Source organism: Chenopodium quinoa, unplaced genomic scaffold (genome assembly GCF_001683475.1).
Source record: "Chenopodium quinoa cultivar QQ74 unplaced genomic scaffold, ASM168347v1, whole genome shotgun sequence".
NCBI lineage: Eukaryota > Viridiplantae > Streptophyta > Magnoliopsida > Caryophyllales > Amaranthaceae > Chenopodium > Chenopodium quinoa.
Window position 1 is genome coordinate 196380 of NW_018744890.1, and position 24287 is coordinate 220666.

At 33.6% G+C, this 24287-nt stretch overlaps 2 protein-coding genes, 1 non-coding gene and 1 pseudogene across 3 annotated transcripts; 2 read left to right on the forward strand and 2 right to left on the reverse strand.

Moving 5' to 3' along the window:
• The first annotated feature begins 4703 nt into the window (after window positions 1–4703).
• Window positions 4704–8287, forward strand: LOC110705932. Its single transcript, XM_021883849.1, has 7 exons — window positions 4704–4872; window positions 6239–6422; window positions 6499–6660; window positions 6811–6939; window positions 7037–7118; window positions 7280–7393; window positions 7663–8287. Exons 1-7 carry the CDS (start codon window positions 4806–4808, stop codon window positions 7858–7860), a joined length of 936 nt encoding a protein of 311 aa, XP_021739541.1. The 5' UTR covers window positions 4704–4805; the 3' UTR covers window positions 7861–8287.
• A 151-nt stretch (window positions 8288–8438) lies between these two features.
• Window positions 8439–8511, reverse strand: TRNAR-CCU. Its single transcript has one exon. It is a non-coding gene; the product is annotated as a tRNA-Arg (tRNA).
• A 2419-nt stretch (window positions 8512–10930) lies between these two features.
• LOC110705954 (heterogeneous nuclear ribonucleoprotein 1-like) lies at window positions 10931–15396 on the forward strand. The gene is made up of 5 exons (XM_021883874.1): window positions 10931–11106; window positions 11202–11317; window positions 11601–11845; window positions 12120–13308; window positions 14762–15396. Exons 3-5 carry the CDS (start codon window positions 11624–11626, stop codon window positions 14773–14775), a joined length of 1425 nt encoding a protein of 474 aa, XP_021739566.1. The 5' UTR covers window positions 10931–11106; window positions 11202–11317; window positions 11601–11623; the 3' UTR covers window positions 14776–15396.
• Window positions 15397–21843: 6447 nt separating this feature from the next.
• On the reverse strand, window positions 21844–23834 carry LOC110705927 (annotated as a pseudogene).
• Between the last annotated feature and the right edge of the window lie 453 nt (window positions 23835–24287).

Sequence of the window (24287 nt, forward strand, 5' to 3'; positions counted from 1 at the left end):
AATGTTTCAAAATTGAAATTGATTCAATACGACATAGTTAATGACTTAATGAGTTAATGGCTTAATGCTCATCAATGTGACAATATCTGACATCTGTGAGTCTGTGATTGTATATCAGTATATATAATAAACTATAAAACTAATAATAACTTAATAAGTAATAATACTAATAACTAATAAAGTAATGAAAATCTAACCATTGTTTTTCATGGGCATTCAATCTAACCGTTGTATATTTGACTATTCGTACATTACTAACATTAGTATTGCATAATGCTTTCATCACCACTTTAATTAGTGATTTCGTGATTTCGTCCATTTAACTTATTAAGTTATTTGAGTTAGTAATCTAAATAAAGTAACAAACTAAATAACGAATCCATTTAATCTCGTGTAAGTTATAATTTATAAGAAATGCAATGTTTGGAAATGGAAATTGATTCAATAAGATATTGTTAATGTATATGTAATTATATTATTATGTATATGATGTATATCATATCGTACGAATGTACGGTTGGTATCATTATCATACTATCATAAGTATCATTGCCTCATTGAATTATTGGTATGTACTAATCGATAAACATATTTAGTTATTTACATATCTGATCATTAAAACTTAAAAGTTTAAAACACTTGTTGATCAATCTAATTGAATACTTGTACATTCTTAATTATCGATTTATCGTATTATAAGTATCAACTCATTAAATCATGGTCATGATTTCGTGATTTCGTCCATTTAACTTATTAAGTTGTTTGAGTTAGTAATCTAAATAAAGTAACAAACTAAATAACGAATCCATTTAATCTCGTGTAAGTTATAATTTATAAGAAATGCAATGTTTGGAAATGGAAATTGATTCAATAAGATATTGTTAATGTATATGTAATTATATTATTATGTATATGATGTATATCATATCGTACGAATGTACGGTTGGTATCATTATCATACTATCATAAGTATCATTGCCTCATTGAATTATTGGTATGTACTATAATCGATAAACATATTTAGTTATTTACATATCTGATCATTAAAACTTAAAAGTTTAAAACACTTGTTGATCAATCTAATTGAATACTTGTACATTCTTAATTATCGATTTATCGTATTATAAGTATCAACTCATTAAATCATGGTCATGACGCGATCTTTAAAACAATCATGAATTCAATTCATGACCCAAACCGCTTATAAACCGAACCGACATGATCCAAACCGTTCATAAACCGAACCAATTGAACTGTGTAAACCCTCTACTAAACCGGCCCATTTCAAACTGAACCGACATGATTCGCACCGTTTATAAACCGAACCGATATTGACCCGGGTAAATCCGCCCCTAAACCGACCCATTTCAAACCAAACCGGCTTGATCCAAACCGTTTGTAAACCGAACTGACATTGACCCGGGTAAACCCGCCCCTTAAACCGACCCGTATCAAACCGAACCGACATAATCCGAATCGTTTATAAACCGACCCGCTTATGACCCAAACCGAATTTAAACCGCAAAGAAATAAACCGAAACCAAACCGAGCCGTGACTAACCCAAACCGAACCAAACCGACCCGCCTGCTAAACTAAACCGTTTCAATCCGAACCGCTCCAAACCGAAACCGACTCAAACCGAGGTCAAACCGAACTGCCAGACCGAAGTCCCACCCCTAATATTTGGACGGCCGTTCTTGGTGAACGGAATTTACATCTAACCGCCTTATATTATCTTTGTTGCCCCTAATAGTGGGGCCGCCTCCTGAGAAGCCGCCTGCAATGGTGTAGACGACTGCATCATCTGTATCGGAACTGTCGGCCTGTTGATTCTTTTTGGCCGACTGCTTTTTTGAGGAAGTGTTCCCCGTAGATTTCTTGACATAAGTGTCAAGATTACCTTGCTCAGCCAAGCGATCTAGGTACCGCATGAGACTGATGCAGTCATTGGTGTGATGACCAACGTCATCATGATAAGCACAGATTTTGTCTTGGTTCCGGTTGTTTGCAGAACCCTTCATGGGGACCGGCTTCTCAATTGAGAACCGTCCCTTTATTTCTTTTAGGATAAACTGGTTATCCTTGTTAAACACATACTTTGGGGAGTATGGTTTGAATTCTTTTTTCTTTTTCTGGGCCGGCTGTTTAGAGGAATCAGCCGCCCAGACCTCTTTTCTTTTCTCATCTTTGTTAGACGACTGTTTCTGTCGTCCTTCTCTTTTGTCGAACCTTTTCCCATCCGACTGTTTTATTGTACACAGATCAGTCGCCTGTATATAGGCTTCTGCTTCAATCAAGGCCTCTTGAAGAGTCGCCACCCTTTTTCGAACTAAATCAAATTTGAAGGTAGACCCGTCTTTGAGACCTCTAAAAAAGTCAGTATAAGCTACCTCATCCGGTAACCCTTGAATCTGTATTCTCATCAGGTTGAACCGCCTGATGTAAGAACGAAGCCCCTCCTTCTCGCCCTGCTGAATTGTTCCCAAATCAAGGGTCGTTTTCTTCGCAGGGATGTTCATGGCGAAGTTGGAGGCAAATAAGTAAGCAAGCGTCCTGAAGCTGTTTACACAACCAGTCGGCAGGTTGCCGAACCATTGCTGTGCGATTCCCTTGAGAGTCGTTGGGAAACACTTGCACCAAGTGGGATCATCCAACCCTTGAAGGTACATCAGGTTGGTGAATGCCATCAGATGGTCTTCTGGGTTAGTAGTGCCGTCATAGGCGCCTACTAGTACATTTTTGACTTTGGCCGGCTGAGCGGCTTCAGTAATTTCCTTGGAGAAGGCCGACGGCTGTTCACCAAGTCTAAGCAACCGTAGCTGCCAGTCCATAGGTTGGACGTTTTTTGCTGTAGGTCCACCAAATGGAGGTGGCTGCATAAAATACTGTTGTTGCGGCACAAACGGTAAGTTTGGTACCGCCTGGGCACTATGAAAGCCGGACTGACGGGAGGTGCCGCCTGACTGACTCTCATGGTACGATTGAGTATGCCTCATCGAGGCATTTCGCAAACTGTCTTGAAAATTTGAAGTAGAAGCCGACTCTGACAATCGGTCACTCTTCTTCTGCTCTAGCAGTAGCCGAGCATCTGTGAACGTTTGCTTTGACCCGTCCGCCTGAATATGACGAACCGGTTTCCTATTTCCCGTAGGATAACGGAATTTTGTGAAATCAAGAGCAAGTGGCTCCCGCTTCTTGGATTTAGGATGAGGAGTCGCCTCTCGCCCTTGAACTGGCTTCCTCTTCAGTGAAGTGGAAGGTTTCTTGGCCGACTGCTCTTTGACTGAAGCAGGCGGCTTTTTGTTGATCAACTCTTGAATCTCTCCCTTGAAGTCCCTCATGAAGGTCATGAGTTCGTTCCTTGTGATGGGAGCAGACCCATCAGTCGGCTGTTGCCGAGCAGGCGGTGCGCCTGCTGGCTCGCTTCCTGTTTGAAGATGCTCCCGTTCCCTCCTTTCGGTATGACGGGTACGTCGGGCCCTTAGGGTCCCGTCTGGAGCTGTATGAGTTTCAACTTCAAATTCACTTTCAGTGTCATGGTCCGACTGAACTTGAGGGTCGTTTAGGGGACGCCTCTCTTCAGGAGTCGGTACAGACTTGGATGCCATCTCTGAAGTACTCTCCCCACAGACGGCGCCAAATGTTTCGGGGTTTTCTGATGTCCTGCGGGAGAGTTACAATTCCGAGACTGGAACCGGACGCCTGTACCTGCAAAATAACGGAGACTCCTGAGAGCTCCGCCTCCAACGATCAAGTTAGTACCTGATTAAGGAGTAATTAATACGGAAATTAAAGCAATAAGATCTCTCTAGGTGAGAGTGTTTAATGTTGGTAATCTGCTTTGTTAGCGAGATTAGCCGGTTATTAGTGTTCCGTAATGTTTCTGTTCTTCTCTGTTCTTCAGGTGAGATTAATTGCTTGATGTTTGCTCGATTGCTTGATGTTCTCTTGATTTCTTGATGTTCTCTTGATTTCTTGATGTTCTCTTGATTTCTTGATCCCCGGATTAATGAGGATTAATTAAGTATTTATAGTCTTGAGAAGCGTGCCACTCTCTAGGTTTAGGGTAAACCTAGGGCTGACCGGGCCTCTAGACAGGATTGGGCCTTGTTGGCCGGTTTTCCCATTTGGCATGGGTGGACACGTGGCGTGCCTTGATTGGTCCGTAGAGGACGTATCTGTGATTGACACGTGGCAGGCTCCTATTGGCCTACGTGAAGGACACGTGGCGGAACCTGGTTGGTCCACTTGTCAGACGGTGATTGGTGGATAAAAATCCCCTAATCATAACACTTATTCTATTATTGGAGTATTAATATTTTTTTTTTCATAATCTTTAATACTACGTAATAATTCATAATTGCATATATTTATGGTAAAACTTATATTGAGACAGATGCTCGATTACTCGTCAAATAATTGCAAGTGTAGAAACGTAAGTAAAGTAAGTACTCGTTGCATTTTCCAAGTATTACTTACCAATTTAGGAAAATTCATTGCTCAACCTTTGATAACCCTCTTTTAATACTTGTACTACCAATCAACACCCTTGAATTTTGTAGCAGCAAAAAAGGACGGTCTAGATTTGATGCTGTAAGGCTTTTACTCCTCCGTTTTTCTCACAGTATTTAATTAATTAATTTATTTTTGGGTTAAATTTCACAGTATTTATTCATTATCAATTTAACCAAACACAGAACATTTAAAAATATACTGTACCATTGAAGTGAAGAATATATATTATTGGCTGGAGAGAAATTATTATACGTTTATACCCAAGAAAAAAGGGGTGATCTTTTTGCAAATGGGGAAGAGAAAATCTCGAGTTTTAACTAAGAATGACGATAATGATACTAAATCACCCACTTCAGGTTTATTTTTAAATTTGTTGTTTTTTTTTTTTGGTTGCATTGTTTGCATTTGTTTATGTTTAATTATGTGAATTTTCTTTGTTGAGGTAATTTACAAGAATATGTAGTTGGAAATTACAATTTTCTGGGATTTTTTTAATGGGTATTTGTTAAGTGATTTTAATTATAAGCTTTGGCAATTTAAACCTTGAATTGCAATAATGTCTATGGTGTTTTGTGGTTTTTAATTTTGTATGTTTTGGTTTTGGCAATGTTTTAAATTCATTTGCGGTTTTAGTATTCACGTGTGTAAGATTGATCAACATCGGATATTAATTTAGACTTTCTCAGCCTTCAATTATTGTATAGTGTATTTTGGTGAAGTGCAATTGTGCAAAATTGAATTTAACAGACAGTCAGAACTTTATAGAAAAATTCTTTCTTGAGGCTTGAGTATGTGTACTGATGTTTGTTCAAGGACTGGTATATTATTTCTGCTGAGTATTTTGATTATCATTTCATCTAATCTGAATAACCCGGTATATCATTTCTGCTGAGTATTTGATCATCATTTCATCTAATCTGAATAACATGGATCAAATTTCAGAAATGTTTGTTCAGGATATAAGGTTTTAATGTTTCATATACTATAATTTAATGTATTGGACTAAAAGTATTTTTATAAAGAAACTTATCAACTCTACAAAGTCTTTGTACTTGACAATGTTATCATGTGTTTAAAGTGTGTATTTTGGGTAGCAATTACTCAATAATTTCTTTGTATGGACTGTATTTAGTTTGTTGCAGATGGGGCGGTATTCTGCTAATATTGATGTATTGATCTATATCATATCAATTTATTCATGGACTGTACTCAGTGGCAGTGGAGAGTTCAGTGATAGAACCGTTTTGCTACCGAAAGTCTGTATGAGATATAGGCATAAATTGTTGATGAATGATGAATGTGTTTGTGTTTTGTGCTAGGAGGTTAGTTCGATCACTATTTATCAGAAAATCTAGAGTTTTTAAAGGTTCATCTTGTCAGTTATGTTATAAAATTCGTCTATGAGGAGACTGTTATGATGTTATCTGTCTTGATGAGGCTTGAGATCCTCTTATTGACTGCGTTGATTGGCATTAACTTTAGAATCTTACTTTGATCATCATGTACTCCTCCCTTTGGAAATAAATCATATACGGACTACGGAGTTATGTTTAAGGATGCTAGGAAAAAGTTGTCACTTTGGTTAAGTGATGCGATGAAGATTGAATGACTTAAATATTCTGATTGATGTCATAATTTTAATTAGAGGGGTAAGGAGAATGTGACAACTAACTTAGCATGCCTAGTTCTAGAAGCAACTGATCAAACGTCTATTGTTGACAGAAATATATGAAGATGGTGTTGTAACATATTACTGTGACGTCAATACTGGGGTGATGTTCAGAAAGGATGCGAAAGCATCAAAGAAGAGGCTTGAACCGTGTCTCAAAAAATCAAAGAGCAGAGGTAGACAACTCTCTGGAAAGCGCTCAAAGATGGGTAGTTGTAAATTTGATGACAACTTGGAGTAAGTTTTTAACCCATTAAACAACTGGATCCTGTATAATCTTCACAGTTCTTATGCATGATTCCGGTACTTGTAGGACTATTTGGAGGAGTTTCTCTGAAGACAAGAGGGCTGCATTTGCTCACTTGTATAGCTTTTATTATTTGATTTATAAATCCCGAAGAATTCGTGCTTTGGAATTGATAAAAAAGAAGCACATTTTCTCAAAGAAGTATGTTTTTGTTCCCATTGTTTGCTGGTATGTATTGGCATATTTCTTTCCTCATCAATTTTTTTTCCAATTTTGTAATGCAAGTTTTCCTAGAAGTTTATTGGTTAATATGCTCTGATTGTGAAGCTTTTGTAGCTTGTTTAGTTGTTGATGTTGTTCTGATTTTCCTTACTGTAGGGATCACTGGAGACTAGTGATTTTCTGCCATTTTGGTGAGGCTATTAGCTCAAAAACCAGAACTCGTTGCATCTTATTGCTTGATTCTGCTGAGACGAGTGCAGATGTTATTGGACCTGTTGTGAGGAAGTATGGTCTTAGCCCATTTTTATTATTGTTTGTTCAAGTAATGATTTGAAATTTGTTTTTTTGATGAAATTGTTTCATATAACATACTGCATTGCAGGCTTGTCTTTGATATATTTAAGGCTGAGGGTCGACCTGAAAGCAAAGATGACATATACCAAATACCTCTAAAGATGCCTAAGGTAGATATTCTATACTTAACCAGACATTTATTATTACATCTTTCACTTTAAATTTATATGATTTTGCGACTTCATCATCATCCTCTTTGTTGTACACGGTATATTGATAATGGATTCTTAGCTGAAGCAACTCTGATAAATGTAAACACAATTGTTTTCAGGTTCCCCAACAGACAAATGACTTTGACTGTGGCAGATTTGTTCTGTTCTTCATCAAACTGTTTATGGATGCTGCTCCTGAAAATTTTAGCCTTTCAAATGGTTACCCTTATTTTGTACGATCCCTCTTTTTCTCTTGCTCGCTATCAGATTCCATTTATGGGTTGAGATCATATAAATATATAATCCTAGTCCCAATTCGTGTCACATCTTGTGTCTCATCTCTCCTTAATTTTGACATGTTATCACCTTTAAGGAAGTTTTTAAAAAATATTGGTAAATGTTTACAATGGGACATAAGATGAGATACAAACTAAGGCTAAAGATCCGATTGTAATAACATGGCAATTGACAACATCTCCCATTTCTTTTGTTTATGGTGCAGCTGACATCTAACTGGTTCCGTCCTGAGCATTTTGATAAGTTTTGTAACAAACTTGAAGAGGACATACCCACACCAGAACAAGGAGTAGAACAAGTTCCAAGAAGAATTTCGCAAAGGATCACTGCACAACAAACTTTTCAAAAAGATTCACAAACATCTTATCCACCAAACAAAGATGTAGTCTTAGTCATCGACTGATGCATTTGATATCATTCCTTGTAGGCTGGTGCTGGTGGACGTTTTGCTTAAAGTGAAGGTGCTTATGAACAGATTATAAATAACTTGTAGGTTTTTTTTGAGGTGTATATATAGTGCATAAGAGTGCAAAATATTCCATAAGATTTAGAGAAATGGAAGAAGTTATGTAGCTTCATTTAAATTTATTATTATTATCATTATTGGCTGCAGAATATTTCAAAGGTTAGCGCTTTGGCGGAGTGGTGGATAATTATGTTTTTGAAGTCGTGCTTATGAACATTAAGCATGTATGTAGTGAGTACATTGTACTACAAATAAAACTTTTGTAATTCCTCACTTCTTTTTTTTATTTGAAACTGAAACGTATTCCTTTTGTGAAGTTGTAAAATAAATTACATTAGATCTCTCTATCTCTGTTGTCGTTAAAAACTGTGTGCAATTAAAAGTGAACAGAGATTAAGAATCTGGAAGATGCAATGTTGATTTACTTAGAACAGTAAAAAATGCAACAGATTTGCAGTATTATACTACTTAGAAGTTAGAACAATAAGAACAATACAAAAAAGAATTAAACTGTTCGCGTCAGGTAGGGGTCGAACCTACGACCTTCTGCTTAGGAAACAGACGCTCTATCCACTGAGCTACAGACGCCTTTGTTGTCTGATACAGCTTTTGTTCTAATTTAGTGTTTATATTGTTAGGGGTCATACAACTATAATAAAACTAGAAAAGATAGTCTTGGTATAAGGCAAAAAAAATTCATGAAACCCTCACCCCAAAAAAATAAAATAAATACGAAGCATAAATTGAAGCCATAGTCCAAAATTTACTATGTTCAACATTTGCAAAAAGTACTTTTAACTTGGTTTATAAATATAATGCGAACATAAAAAATAAAAAAAAATAAAAACTTAGTAAGAATTGTTGTAAAATCACACAAAAAACCTACCTCTATAACAATTTCAACTCTTTCCATGCAAAAGAGAAAAAGAAAAGAAGCAAATTAAAGAAGATAGAAAGAAGAGGAAAGGGAAGGTATTCAGCCAAAGAAGAGGAAAGGGAAGGTATTCAGCCAATCACTTAGACTGGCTTGAGCTAAGTAGAATGTAAATCAAGTGATATTGATAATTAATTGATATAGATATCAACATATAACATTGTCATTGAGGTTAAAGATTTGATTCCTATATGTTGTAATTATTTATGGTTAAGATTCCCTTATCTCCCTTTCACCTGCCAGTTAATCTTAAAGATTTGGGTCGGATTATCCTTGAAGTTTCCTTATCTACATAGCACTCCTAATGACATAAAACTATATCAGAGGTAGCGTAAGTTGATCTTGAAGTAATTCATTTCTAATTACTTGATCCAAAATTGCTTAAATATACTTCCTACCATATATAGACATAATTGTATTTGAAATTGACTCTATGCGAAAGGTCGAAATCACTTGGCCCAACAATTTAGGCCCTGTTCTTTTGAGCTTTTGGGCAGAGCAGATTTCAGCAGGGCAGGGCAGAGCAGAGCAGATTTTCAAAATAATAATAATAATAATAATTATTATTATTATCATTAATAATATTATTATTTTATTAGTATTATTACTATTATTATTATCGCATAATTATCATTAATTCTTCTTCTTCTTCTTATTTGATTTTTTAAGATTTTTTTTACTCTTTTTATAACATTAAAAAATGTGTAAATAATATAAAATATTAATTATTATCATTAAATATTATTTATTATTATTAATTAATATTATATATTAATTATTTTTACTATTATAAATTATTATTATTATTATTATTATTATTATCTATTAATATTAATTATTATTATTAAATATTAATAATTATTATTATTATTTTTTATTAAATATTAATAATTATTATTATTAATAATTATTAATTTTAAGAAGAGAAAAACAGGGCAGAGAGGAGTAGAACAGCGTGTTAAATATTAATTATTTTGTTCTAATAATGGTTATATATTAATTATTTTGTTTTACGATTTGATTGTAACCATTATTATAAATCTAGTTTGATGAAAGAAAAAAAACTTGTTACATATGTAAACTCACAAGCAAATTAGTATTATATAAAAGAACATTTTGTAATGGAGTTTTATTGTCGTTATTATGTAATATACTTGTTTAATTTAATCATCTAAAGATACCTCTAATTAAAAAGAAAAATGTAATTTCCATAATATTTTTTTCCAACTACTGTAGTACTATTGCGCATTAGCACGACCCTTCCAAATATTCTCTTGCACACTACGATAATCTGAGATTGCTTGACCCTTAAAATCAACAATTTATATAGTATATGTTTTTTATTTTGTTCAATACCACCTTTGTAAATTGTGAGGCTAGACCAATAACTCAATAAGTTGCATATATTTTTTATTTTTTTTATTTTTTTAATTAATATACAAAGTATTTTTTTTAATCATATAAAGTACTATTGTAGGTTATTTCATGTTATGTTCTACTATGAATGAATATTTGATACCTCTGTGATTAAATTTGTATCATTTGAATTTGTGTACTCCGTATTATTTACTTACTTTTCTTTAACCATAAAATACACTTTTAAAATTTATAAAAAAATATACATGTAGAATCACGTGGAACTAACTTTATTAGTTTAATTTAATATATGCTCTTAAAATCACTCCGTAATTTTTCATAATTTTACCAACAAATAATTAAGAAATTCACGATTTAAACATTGGTGAGCATAAAACAACAAATAGTGCAAGTAAAAAAATAAAGTGATAAAGTACAATTGGAGCATGATTTTATAAGTTTTTTTTTTTCCACTCGATTCACTTTTTGGACTAATCTGAATTCAGGGATCAGTTTTGGGTGGTTAAATTCCAATTCCCTCACAATAGTTGTAGTGGGGATTTAAATAATTTTATAAGTTTTATGACCTATAAGTATTTCATATTTTCATGTGTTCTTTTACTTTGAATGGTAATCAATCTAAATGGGTCGGGTGTAGGATCTAAATCTCAATTTTCTATAAATTTTTTTTATTTTTACCAATCCAATATTTGAAAAAAAAAAATTAATAAAAAAAAGAGGGGTGGAATAAACCAAAGAAATATAGAAAAAGGGGAAGAGAAAAGAGAGAAAGAAAGAGCCTTGTAGAGGATGACCTCATCCTCTCTTCTCCTTCTTCCTTATCATTCCTCTTCTTAGATCTTAGTTTTCGCATCTGGGTTTCCTTTCAATCGGTCTGTTTTCTCTCTCTAATTCTCTCATTTCCCATAATTAATTCTGGGTTTTTCTTTGTTTTATTTATTTTCTATTTATTTTCTCATTGATTCAGGAATCCTAGATTGATTTGTACACGATCCGATGTCCCTGGATTAAATTGGCAATATCCCACTTTTTCATTGATCAGAATTCTATACTGGGTTCTGCTCATTTCATATAAAAAAAGAGGTAAATTTTTTAAATTTAATTTTTGGTTTTGATGTCGATTTAGTCTATTTTTTGCCTTTAATTTCATTGAATTGGTCGTTTCCTGAGTTGGGCATTTGAATTTTGATGATTTTGATCTATTATTAGTCAATTTAGCGGTATAATTTTGATTTTTAGGTTGAATTTTGATGTTTGCATTATATGATTGCTTAATTTTATTGCATTTTAGAGTTTATGGTAATGATGGGAATAAATGAAAACCCTTTATAAGGTTTATGATGATGTTGTTGAAATTGAATTGCAGAAAAAAAATAGAAGGAAAAAAAAATGGAATCAGATCTTGGTAAGCTATTCATTGGTGGGATCTCATGGGACACGGATGAGAGTAGGCTTAAGGAGTATTTTGGGCAATATGGAGAAGTAGTGGAGGCTGTGATCATGAGGGATCGAATTACAGGTCGTGCCCGTGGCTTCGGTTTTATTGTCTTTGCTGATCCTGCTGTTGCTGAGAGAGTTGTGATGGACAAGCATATGATCGATGGCCGAACAGTGAGTAGATTGATTGTGATTGTTGATGTTCTGCATACCTTGATAATGTAATTTTAGATTGTGCATTAGCTCTTATGTTGAATAATTATGCTATGTACATTAGTACATTAGTACTTGCTATAGCCTCGCTAATTTGCATCGACATGTTTGATTAGTCAGTTTGCGACTTGTGTAGCTTGAAATGAGTAATGTACAGACATGCTAACTAGATGTTTAAATTGACTTTGACATGATCTTTGATGAAAATTGTTTCTCTTTGACCTTTTTGGCTTAGGTTGAAGCAAAGAAAGCAGTCCCAAGGGATGATCAGCAAATTCTGAGTAGAAACAATAATATGATCCAAGGATCTCCCGGTCCTGGACGTACCAAAAAGATATTTGTAGGAGGTTTAGCATCAACAGTTACCGAGAGTGACTTCAGGAAGTACTTTGATCAATTCGGTATTATTACAGATGTTGTGGTAATGTATGATCACAACACCCAAAGGCCAAGAGGGTTTGGGTTCATTACTTACGATTCAGAAGATGCTGTTGATAGGGTGTTGCATAGAACTTTCCATGAACTTAATGGAAAAATGGTTGAGGTTAAGCGAGCTGTACCTAAAGAGATGTCTCCAGGCCCTAGTCGCAGCCCTGTAGTAGGATATAATTATGGCATGAGTAGGGCTAGCAACTTCATTAACAACTATGCTCAAGGCTACAATCTTAACTCTATTGCTGGATATGGTAGACTTAATCCTCTTGTTACTGGTCGAACTGGGCTTCCACCTTTTGGCAATCCTGGATATGGGATGGGTATGAATATGAATATGAATATGGAGCCAGGGTTAAGTGCTAACTACGGTGCCAATTCTAATTTCAGCAACAACCAGGGTTATGGTCGTGTTTTGGGACCTTATTATAGTGGCAACTCAAACAGGTACAACACTCCAATCGGATATAATGTTGGTAATACAAGGGGTGATTCGTTGGCAAATTCAACAGCAAGAAATGTCTGGGGAAATGGATCTTTTAACAATCCTACAAATCCCCCCAGTCCTGGTGCTTTTCTGGGATCTGGTAGTGGAAATTTTGGGGTCTCGTTTGGTAACAGTGGAGCCAATTGGGGTACATCTCCTACAACATCCCAAGGTGGGGGTAATGGTTCTGGATATAGCAGTGGGAATCTCGGGTATGGTTTTGGTGAAAGTTATGGGTTGAGCGGTGGAGGCTATGGAAGAACACATAACACTGATGTTGCACCACCATCTACATTTGCAGCATCAACAGGTGGTTTTGATACATCATATGGTGACCTATATCGTGGTACGTCAGGGTATGGTGATTCAACATGGCGTTCTACTTCTCCTGAGCTTGATGGATCTGGTTCATTTGGCTTTGGTTTAGGCAGCGCAGATATTGCATCAAGAACTTCTGAGGGTCTAATTGGAAACTATAGTGCGTCAAGTAGACAAGCAAGTAGAGGTAAACTTCTTTAATTTCCCTTCCTTTCCATAAACTTCGCAATTTATGATTTTACCAAAGAGAGTTGAATTATGAATATTCATGTGCTAACTTAGATTTAGGTTGTTTTTGTAAGCTGCCTGTAAAGATGCTAGAAATTTAGGGGATTGTAGGATATTAATATCAAATGGCCAAGAATCATTGTTCCAGATCATAGTTATCTGTTGTCTTAAAGCTCGACTCCCATGCCTTTTGATTTTGGTGTACCCTAACACATAAAACTGATCTTTCACTCATCAGTCTAACACAAAACTTGACCTAGTTTGTGCTCCTTTCAGGTCAAATTTGAGTTGCAGTGTCATATCTGGACAAACTTCATGCTTTTTTTCTTTTATTCAAAAAACTCATAGCTTTTTATCGCTGAACCTTCTCATTGAACTAAAAGAAAATTAGGGTAGAATAAGAGTAGTTTTTCTTCCCTCTTTCTGTCTTGCTATGTCCAATAATATTGTCTGCTTTATCTTTTGCTGTGAACTTAAGTTTCTCATGGAATTTTCTAGCTTCAGTGAAAGATAGCATCACTTTGAATTTAGAAGTGATGCATTACTTATGAATGTTGTGGATTATATTACTAGGTTTTTTGAAGTACTCAGCCTCAACAGTATAATTGCTTTCCATATCCAGCAATAGATATTTATTCTACTTAATATTATTGCTTACCTTGTTAGGGCTGACTGAAAAGACTAGAATATATTTAGTCCTCTTTTTATTTCCTTACTTCAGTGTAAGATAGCAGCATGAAGCCGAAAATTATTTTTAAGTCATATGAGTGGAGTGAACAATCAGTTTCAACATCAGGCAGATTAGGACATACCCAAAAGGTTTGGTTTATACAGTTCAGTCTCTTACTCTCCTGGGTTAGGAATGTCACCCTGATAATGGAGGAGGCTTATTGTCATAGAATTGTCTTGTCATGGATTGGCCGTGCCATCTCTGTGACATTCTGGTTTCAATGGGATAAGATAGTATTGTTTTGATCCACATCAACTACAACTCTTCCTTTCTGGTCTGAGGGAGGCGTACATAATTGTGTTTGACATAGGAATAGTCACTCTTGCTACTATGCAAGTATTCGAGCCCTCTTCCTTTAAATTTCATGAATGAATGTTAGTCTCTGAACTAGAAGTTTGTGCTTGAAAGTTCTGAATTTTGTCTTGGCGATAGATATTATAGAATTCTGTAAAATCCTTCAGCTTCATCAATGCTAGAAGAAATGGCTCTCTTCATATGCCAGTTTATTTAAAATCATTTTGTTTTACTACCCCGTATTTGTGATTAACTGGGGTTTATACTCATGTTTTTAAACAGTTGCTCAAATGTATGCCAAGTTGAATTTTTTTTGGCTAGATTTAGACTTGCATTATGTATAGTAAGCTAAAATTTAAAAATTTCTTTTTCTTTCAACTTCCCTCAGGAATTGCTGCGTAGAAAACTGTGATTTGGACAGAAGATGGTAATTGCTAGGAATATCCAGGAAGTCCAGCTAAACAGGTGATAAGATTGTGAGTTATACATTCCCTCGTTCATATGTCTCAGCATATAAGGAAATTCAGCACACGATAATAACAGGGATTTCGTCTCTTTATACAAATTCAGTTAAGGGCAGTTAAGAAGGTTTTTTTCCAGATAAGGTTTAAAACTTGAACTTTTTTTCTTTTTCTTCCCTTTGAAGTTAGGTTCTTGGTATTTGGTTGAGCTGTAAAATCAGATTGCGGGATATACTCAAAACGTTCATTCGAGATAGTTATCAGTGCACTAAAACTGAGAGAGCGAGTGATAGTATATCAGATATAGATCAGTGTTTTTGTTCGTTTTTTCCCCCTCTTTTAACAAACTGTAACGACTAGCTAGTCGAATTTCATGTACTCATTACGTATATTTTACCTTGTTATTTTGTCCTCCGATTGTATGCTGTGAGGCTTTCTTTGATTTATAGTGTGAAACAATAGCGGGATACCCATCTCGGATTCCCTTTAAAATAAGTTTATTGGATACTCAAAATTCATTTGTGTTGAAGATGTCTGCTGTTGAAGCAGCTTGACGATTTTAGCTGTGAAGTTTTATGTTTAGATTTTCTTATTTTCCATCCTCATTATTTATTGCCTTTTGCAGTTGAACAGGGAAAGCTATTTTTCCTCATATAGCAACTTGCATGTATACATTTTTGTTAAAAACTTTATTTGATTCTTTGATTACCTTTTTTTTCCACTTGCTTTTCTAACAATTTGACTGCAAACTGTGCAGCACTAAAACACCCCAAGAACACTTTATTTTCTGTTTTAGGCAATTACTTTATATTGTTTCAAGGCAATATTCATTGCTGTCAGCCTACCAATAGGTAATTATATTTATACGGTGTTGAAAAAAATCACTGATTTTCTTTTTCTTGTCTCTTTTTATATTATGGAGAACCAATGAATGACATCTATTTAGAATTTATATTTGCATATAGATTTCAACCTCATTGTGAATCTCTATTCTTAATAATATCGAGTATTTTGTACCTCTTTTTGAGCTTTGGTTGTGCCTCGAAATCCTCTTGATCCTACATTCCTACCCTAAATTAATGTGACAAACAGATCTATTATTGAAGTCACAAAATCATAGGATTCATCTTTATTTTCCATAAAGGGATCGATATCTTGATGTGTCTATCTAAAATGATCCAACGTCAGTCAAAACATATTCTTACGTGTGGTCATTGTGGTACCTTATCTTCCAAACCTGCATACCACCCCCCTAAAAAATTTTCTGTTCATGGGAAAGGAGATTTTATTGAGATTATAATGGATGAGGTTTGTGGTCCATTTTTGTAATGAACAGAAAAGGGAAAGCTCCACTATGAGTAAAAAAAAATGGAAAAAATTAAAATTAAAATTAAAATTAAAATTGGGGACATTTTCTTTTCTAATAGTTCTAACTTTATCACTATTTACTAGTCATACCCCATACTTGTTCTGTCTATGTGTTTTCTTTGGTAATTGGTCCCACTATTAATTTGTATTGGAACCCATGAGGGTTGATACTTGATACAAAGTGACTTATTTTTTGTTCCATTTTTTTAACTAGTTTGTGGTGTATGATTGTATTAAGGGATATCTTCGTAGTGTTATGACTATGAGCAGACAAATTGTAATAAAAAAGAGGGAAAAAAAAAAAAAAAAAAAAAACACACACTATTGTTACCTTACTATCACCAATTTTTTAGTATACTAAGTATTCCTTCCTCTACACCCCTTACTAATCCATGATGGGTGGAGTTCTAGCTACGAGGTCGATGATCGGGTTTTCTAAGAGTCCTAGTTAGGGATTGGAAGGCAACACATATGCCAGTAGGGATTCAATGGGTGTACGTGTGAAGTAGAAAACTGGAAGTATGAACTTATCAATCCCATTTATTAGTGATTGTAATATCCACCTCAATGTTGATACGAAAGTGATAGAGATGTTGATGTAAGATTGGACCTATCACAGTTATGGCTAAAACCTCTTTAGAATCTCAACCAAACTATCTCATTCAACTTGATCAAATAAACCTATTTTCCCAAACCCTTTCTTGATTTTTCACTTGTTTCTTTACCTCAAATTCCTTATATACATTATTATAATTTATAAAGTGAATTTTTTTATCAATTTAATTAATATTTTGGAGTAACAAATTGTAGTTTATAGGTTACTAAAAGTAGTATTGAATTTTTTAAAAAATAATCAACGGGCCAATGAAAATTAGCCAAATGATTTGATATTGCTGTTGACTGTTGAGAAGTTGCAACTGTCTTAACGTATTTCGGCGCCTTAACAATTCAAAGGTCGTTGATTTTATCCAACGCGCTCTTTTCTTTTTTTAAAAAAGAAATAAAAATTGTTGGAATAGTTGGGCCCAGATATTTTGACCATTTAAGCAATAAGGATATCGGCCCAGATTCTTTTGGGCCCACCATTTAGAGTATAATCTCACTGTATTGGTTATTGTACTTTATTTTATTTAATTTTACTTTATAAAAAAAATATTGAAATAGCATTAATAATTTAATATGTCTGTGTTTGTGTTTGTACTCTGTAGTTGCTGCTAGGAATGTTTATGCTTTCCGTTCAAAAAAAAAAAAAAAAAAAACAAATGGGAATGTTTATGCTTTCCATGTCTCCATCCTCTTTCATCACCCTCTTCGCCACATCTCCTTTCTACCCAATTAAAATTATTAAAATTTAAAAATGGGTTTTTCAAATATGCGGTATCCCTCTTAATTTCACTTTTCTAGGCTGTGTCCTCCTATATAACATTTTCCACACTTTAACTTGCAAAGTATATTTAGTTTCCATACATTAACCATGCCGTTATCCCACCATTAACAAATTCTGTTAGTGGGGTCTACTTTCTACTTATTAATTTTTTTTACCAATTTATGTGTTAAAAAATATTCCGTTAAAGATTTGAGGGCTATTTTGTTCCTTAAAGATTCAAATGAGCTCAAATTTGGCAAAAAAAATAACGTAAATGTCTCGTTTTGCGTATTCAAAACGTAAATACGCAAATTGAGTCATTTTTTTAATACGAAAAAGGAGTCATTTACGTTATTATTTTTTACTAAATATGAGCTCAATTTGGTTCCTTAAGGACAAAATAGCCACCAAAACTTTTAACGGAACATTTTTTAACACGCAAATCGATATTAAAAATATTAATAAGTGGAAAGTGGGCCCCACTAACGAAATTTGTTAATGGCGGGATAACGACAAGGTTACTGTATGAAAACTAAATGTAATTTTCGAATTACAGTGTAAAAAGTGTTATATTGAGAGACACAACGTAGAAAAGTGAAATTAAAAAGGTTACTGCATAGAAAAACCCATTAAAAAATAAAAGCAAATGTGTATTTTTTTTTTCTTTGAAGTAAATGTTTCTCACATAATGACATACAGAAAATGTACTTAGGTACACATTGAAAATTATTTTTTATGCATTTCCTTAAAGAAAATAAATTATTGTATCGAAATTAAATATTAGTTTGAATAATAAAGAAATATATTATAATTTACTCTAAAAATATGGGGGATTACAATAACACGACAAGAAACGAACACGAAAAAAACGGATTAGTGTCAAGGATTTTCTACACGTTTAATTAAACGTGTTAACACGACACGACACGTTTAATTAAACAAGTTGGGTTAGTGTTGAGATTCTGAACACGAAATTAACACTACTCAACCTACCTAATATTAAAACCGAATAATAGCACTAACTATATATGACAAAGGTGCGTGCAGCAGCATAACCTTTCGATGGTGCACTTCACATCACAAACTATGCACTTGGGTGCAAATAACAGCATAATGTCACCAACTAAACTCAGATTTCATTGAAAAGTGAAATTTTCGTTTAATATTTTTAATGCTTTTTATACATAATTTAATATATTTTTATTTTATTTCATCTTACTTGATTTTCCATCTCATTTGACTATATAGTCTTTTCTTCCATATTGATTGTTTTCCTTTAAACATCACTTTTCAACCTCCATCATTAAAGAGATATTTTCAAAAAGTTTTCACCATTATTTTCCTTCGTTTGTTTCTTCGGTTACTTTTTTTAACATCTCACGTGATTGTCTTAATTTTCACTTCCTGTATTTAATTTTCTCCCTTTAAATTACTATCTCTCTCAAACTCCACCATTAAAGTGCTGTACATTGAAAACCAAAAGGATCAATTTGGCCTATCCTAAAATCATATTCTGAAGTTGTTGTTGAAGAATTAAGTATTTTGAAGCATTTTGTGGGCTTGCATGGTGTTAGAAATAGACTTGTTATCCTAAAATTTAAAGGAAATAAATGGTTTTCGGATGGTTTTCTTTTATTTATCAATTTAGTATATGACTAGTGGAGGGGGAGAGGTAATAACTAAATCAATTGCATGAGATCGATGTATTAAAAAAAACGTAATTGATGAAGCGAACAAAGGAAAATAATAGTGAAAACTTTTTGAAGGAATTCATTTTAATGGTGAAGGTTAAGAAGTGTTTAAATAAAAATATTTAATAAAAGTAAAGGCTAACTTAGTCATGCGTAATGGGAAATCATGTAAGTTTAAGAAATATTTAAACAATAATAAAATAATGAAGATTCCACTTTTCCCATGGAATCTTAATCCGTTGGTGTGCACCCAAGTACATAGTTTGTGATGCAAACCGCATTCTTAAAAGGTTGTGCTGACACACGTACCTTTGTAATAGTTGGTATTGTTGCGGCAAATTTTTCCTAAAATAAATAATACGAAGTAATCAAGTTTTACTTCAAAAAAGAAATAATATATACGAAAATGTTTCAATTGTCTGAAAATCAACTAATACGAGTAATTGAAAACCTTGTCCAATATTAGTAGCAAAGCAAACTTTAATACCAAAACAATTGAATGTAAGAAGAAAAACACAAAGATTAGCATTGTCAAAAACCGAACCGAACCGGTTCAAACCGATCCGATTAAAAACCGAGTGTTTGACACCGAAAATCGATCCGAACTGCATTTTAGTAAACCCGAAACCGAACCGATCCGAGTAACGTTAAACCGTTTAAGAACCGAACCAAATCTAAACCGAACTGAAAGAAAACCGAACCGAAAATGAACCGAACCTTTTCTAACCCGAAACCGTTTGAACTGGCATAAAAACCGTTTACACCGAACCGTTAATAAACCGCAACCCGTTTGCACCGAATCGTTTATAAACCGAACTAATTATAAACCGAACCGTTTATAAACCGAACTGTTTATGAACCAAATCGCTTATAAATCGAACCGTTTACAAACCACTAACTATAAAGAAAAGATTAAAACCAAGTTAAAAGGTATTTTAAATAAAATCTAATTATGCACATATGTGTTTTATTTTTTCTTTTATTTGAAACATAATTATTATGCATATGCGCACATGTTTATAAATAAATTAGATCATGCATTCAATTAGCCAAAGTGAAAGCAAGCATTAAACACACCTCAATGAGCACATCCAAATTGACTATTAGATTTGTACATAAATACAAATTACTTAATTAGATATGACTACATGAGTAATTGACTAATATGACTATATGAGCAATTGTCAATTTAGTATAGTTGCATAACAGATTAACAGTGTACTAGACTATCCTACTCGATAATATACTAATAGCATTTCAGTATTTGATCTATTAGACTCAAGATAAAAGTTACACTTTCTTATTAACTTGTTAGTCTAATTAAGTAATTAGTAATTACTAATTAGTGACTTAAGCCTTAGGGGTAAACCAGTAAAAGATATACAAAAATATAATAATCTTATGATTCTCATCCCTTTATACTAATAAATATTTAATTATGAGAATATGAGATGGTTAGATGTTATGTATATGTATAATCGATTGAAAAAATCAATATTACCTTCTTATTCATCAATGTTTTCTTTCATTATACAAATCAAACTAATTTGTAATATCTTCGTATATAACTTTATGCAAATATATAATGATAAACGAGTCTTAATTATCAGTCTTGTTGACTAATTAAGTATCGAATACCAAATTGCAAATTTCGATGTCACAACAACTCATCAAATCATAATTATGACACTATTAATTCAATGATCAAATAATAAGCAGATAATAATCTGATAGTATAGTAATAATACATTAATGCACTAAACTTTTATAATCTACTTCGTAATAAACTAGTAAGATCAGTATGACTAAACTTGAAACATATATAACATGATATGTATTTATAAAATTAATGAGAATTTGCATATAATATGATGCCTCAATATGAAGTGATAAAGTCTCGGCTTGATATAAAACTTGTTAACCAACAAAAGATAGAAAGTAGTATCAAATTTCAAACCAAAACCGTTTAATTGCCTGAATCCAAACGACTCGATAAAAAACCGATTTTTTGAAATAAAAAACAGATCCAAACCGTAATTTAGTAAACCTGAAATAAAACCGATCCGAATAATGTTAAATCATAGAAGAAACGAACCCGTTAACGAACCGAATTAGTTTTAAACCAAACTAAATAAAACTGAACCAAAAAAGAATCGAAATGTTTCTAACCCGAAACCATTTGAACCAGGATAAAACCGTTTAAACCAAACCGTTAACAAACCGCAACCCGTCTGCAACGAACCGTTTACTACCCGAACCGAATTTAAACTAGGATAAAAACGTTTACACCGAACCGTTAACAAACCGCAACCTATCTGCACCGAACTGTTTACTACCCGGACCATTTACAACCCGAATCGAATTTAAACCGTTAAAAAATAAACCGAAACCGAATCGAACCAATATTTATTTAAAGCGAACTGAAACCGACCCGTAAGACATTTGAACCGATTTCAAACCAAACCGATTTCAAACCGAAACGAAACCGAACTGTCAAACCGTTTTAACATGCTAACAAAGATAGATAAATGTCCATAATTGAAACTTGAATCCTTAACCGGATCTAGTTAAGGCCTTGTTTTTGCTACATCCACGAGCAGTTTGACGAATGACGAGCTGCAATTTGAGCAACCTTAGCACCTGGGACTGTATGCTGGTGGTTACCACCACCGAAAGGGTGATCATAGCCACACCTCGGACACGAGGCCAACACTTCCTCTGAACCCTAAACTTGTGGTATGCGTTACCAGCCTTCAGTAGTGGTTTTTCAGTCCTCCCTCCGCCGGCTACTTGCACCGTCAATTGCTGTTTATTAACTTCTTACATCCGGAGAGTAGCTTCATCCTTCACATACATCATATGCTACACATAAGAATAAATATTTACCATAATAATTTGTTCAATATTCAAAACTTTTTAATATGTTTACCGCAATAAACATATTGGCCAATGTACGTACTCTCGACAGCAATGAATAATTCCTTTTTAAGACCGTAACGAATAGTGTCCCTAAACGTGACCCTTACAAGAGGGGCACCCCTATCAGGGTCATGGACAACTTCGGTTACCAAACCCTTTAGGTAGCCCTTTTTCTCACCCACGTCTAGGGCATGGAACTTACCCTGCGGCTCCCTTACGTTGGGCACGGATCACTCGTCCCATTATGCTGGATTTATTTGTACGTGTGAGAGTTTTAGGTTTTTTTTCGATAGAGAATGTGAGGTTTTTACGAGACAAAATATTCCAAAGTTGCAGATAAAAAAAAAAAACCCGGAGGTAGTATATAGGTTTGTAGTATAAGTGTAAAAATAAAAAAATAAAAAAAACGTAGAACCTTGGGGGCCAAGATGATTTTTTTTTTTTTTAGTTTACCTAGAATAAAAATTAATATTCTTAACATATGATTTTTACAAGGTCAAAGTTTGTTTTTTTTTTTTTTCCTGTTAATCTATAATTTAAAAAGAAAGTTTACTGCATATATAAAGTTGTACACTAACTTTTTCAAAAAAAAAAAAAAAAAAAGAAAAAAAGTTGTACACAAAATCAATTTTGTTTCCATTGACTTAATAATCTATAAAATAATAAGTACAGACTATGTAGTATAGTATTATATAGATTATCCTCACATATTTACCATATCTTTGTTATTTATAAGAAGATCATGAAGTCAAATATTTATATACAAAATATATTACATTCATAAGATAGTGTGTTAACATTTGCAAAAATATCTCTTCAAATATTTTATTATTTGTATTTTATCATGAATTGACACATGTCATTCCTTAAAGTTATTGATTATAGATAGACTGTTCTTATAAACTCTAAAAAATGTCCATATACAAAATTATTGAAAACAAGAATAATGAGATACTCAAAATTCAAAAATGCTATGGGCCAAAAGCCCAAAACTGTAGGATCCCATAACGTTAAATAATCATGGCCCATGATCCACTATAAGGAAGGCATGAGCTATTTAATCCCATTTCAAAATTAATTACTATGTAGTATGTACTGCACTACAATCTACAGTACAAAATGTTTAAAAATCAATTAATCACACTATTGAGACGTATCATTAACCATGTGTTGATCTTCCGAACCATACAAGTGGTGGTAAATTTTAGCGACTTTACAATGTATAGTTACGGAGTGCATCACTTTTTAAATAAGCAACGTTACAATAATTAATATGAAGTATATTTTGCAAAAAATTTGAAGTATATTAACAGTATACCTGTAAATGTGTTGCAATTAAAAAAAATGCAATTTTTTTAACATTTTTACAAAGTATCTAATAAAAAGATATTAATCATAAAAAATGTACATTAGAAATTTCATACAAAGTAAATAATTTCTGTATCTAAAACAAAGGTAACACTAATTTGTAGTCATTGTACATTTGTAGTTTTTGTACTACATATTTCTCCTTGTACGCCTGTTGGTAGCCCCGCCGACGGCGACAACATGATCTAGCTCGTTCCTCACGGCCGGCCAAAACTTACAGGAATTGCAACAACATACCATAGGTTGCTCAATGTCAAGTTGTCAACCCAGTAAGAATATTTACAGCATTTGATACCTACCCACAATTTAAGGGTGGAATTCAGGAATTATTGCAACAAGATACAAAGAAAAGCATCAAAACCTATAAAGTGGGAACATGGTTTCCCAAAAGGCCAAAAGTAATTTCTTGAAAAAGAAGCTCAGAATATCTAAACATGATAACAACAACATAACGGCCCTTTTTGTCAAACTCTAAGATCAGTCACACCTCATCTGGGCCCCTCTAAACAAATTACTCCGACGTCTTATTATAATTGACACAGTTTAATCGGACACAAGAAAAACTGACATGATTTAACCTTTTGCACTATTACTGTACTCGGAAAAAACTAAAGGTGTCAATTGGAATGTCCAGGCCGAGTTCGGTAAGATCGGGTCTAATTTTAAACTTGAATCATGCTAAATTATTGTGTTCGTGCGAGTCAAAATTGATACTCCGTATCGGATATGTTTCAAGTGAGT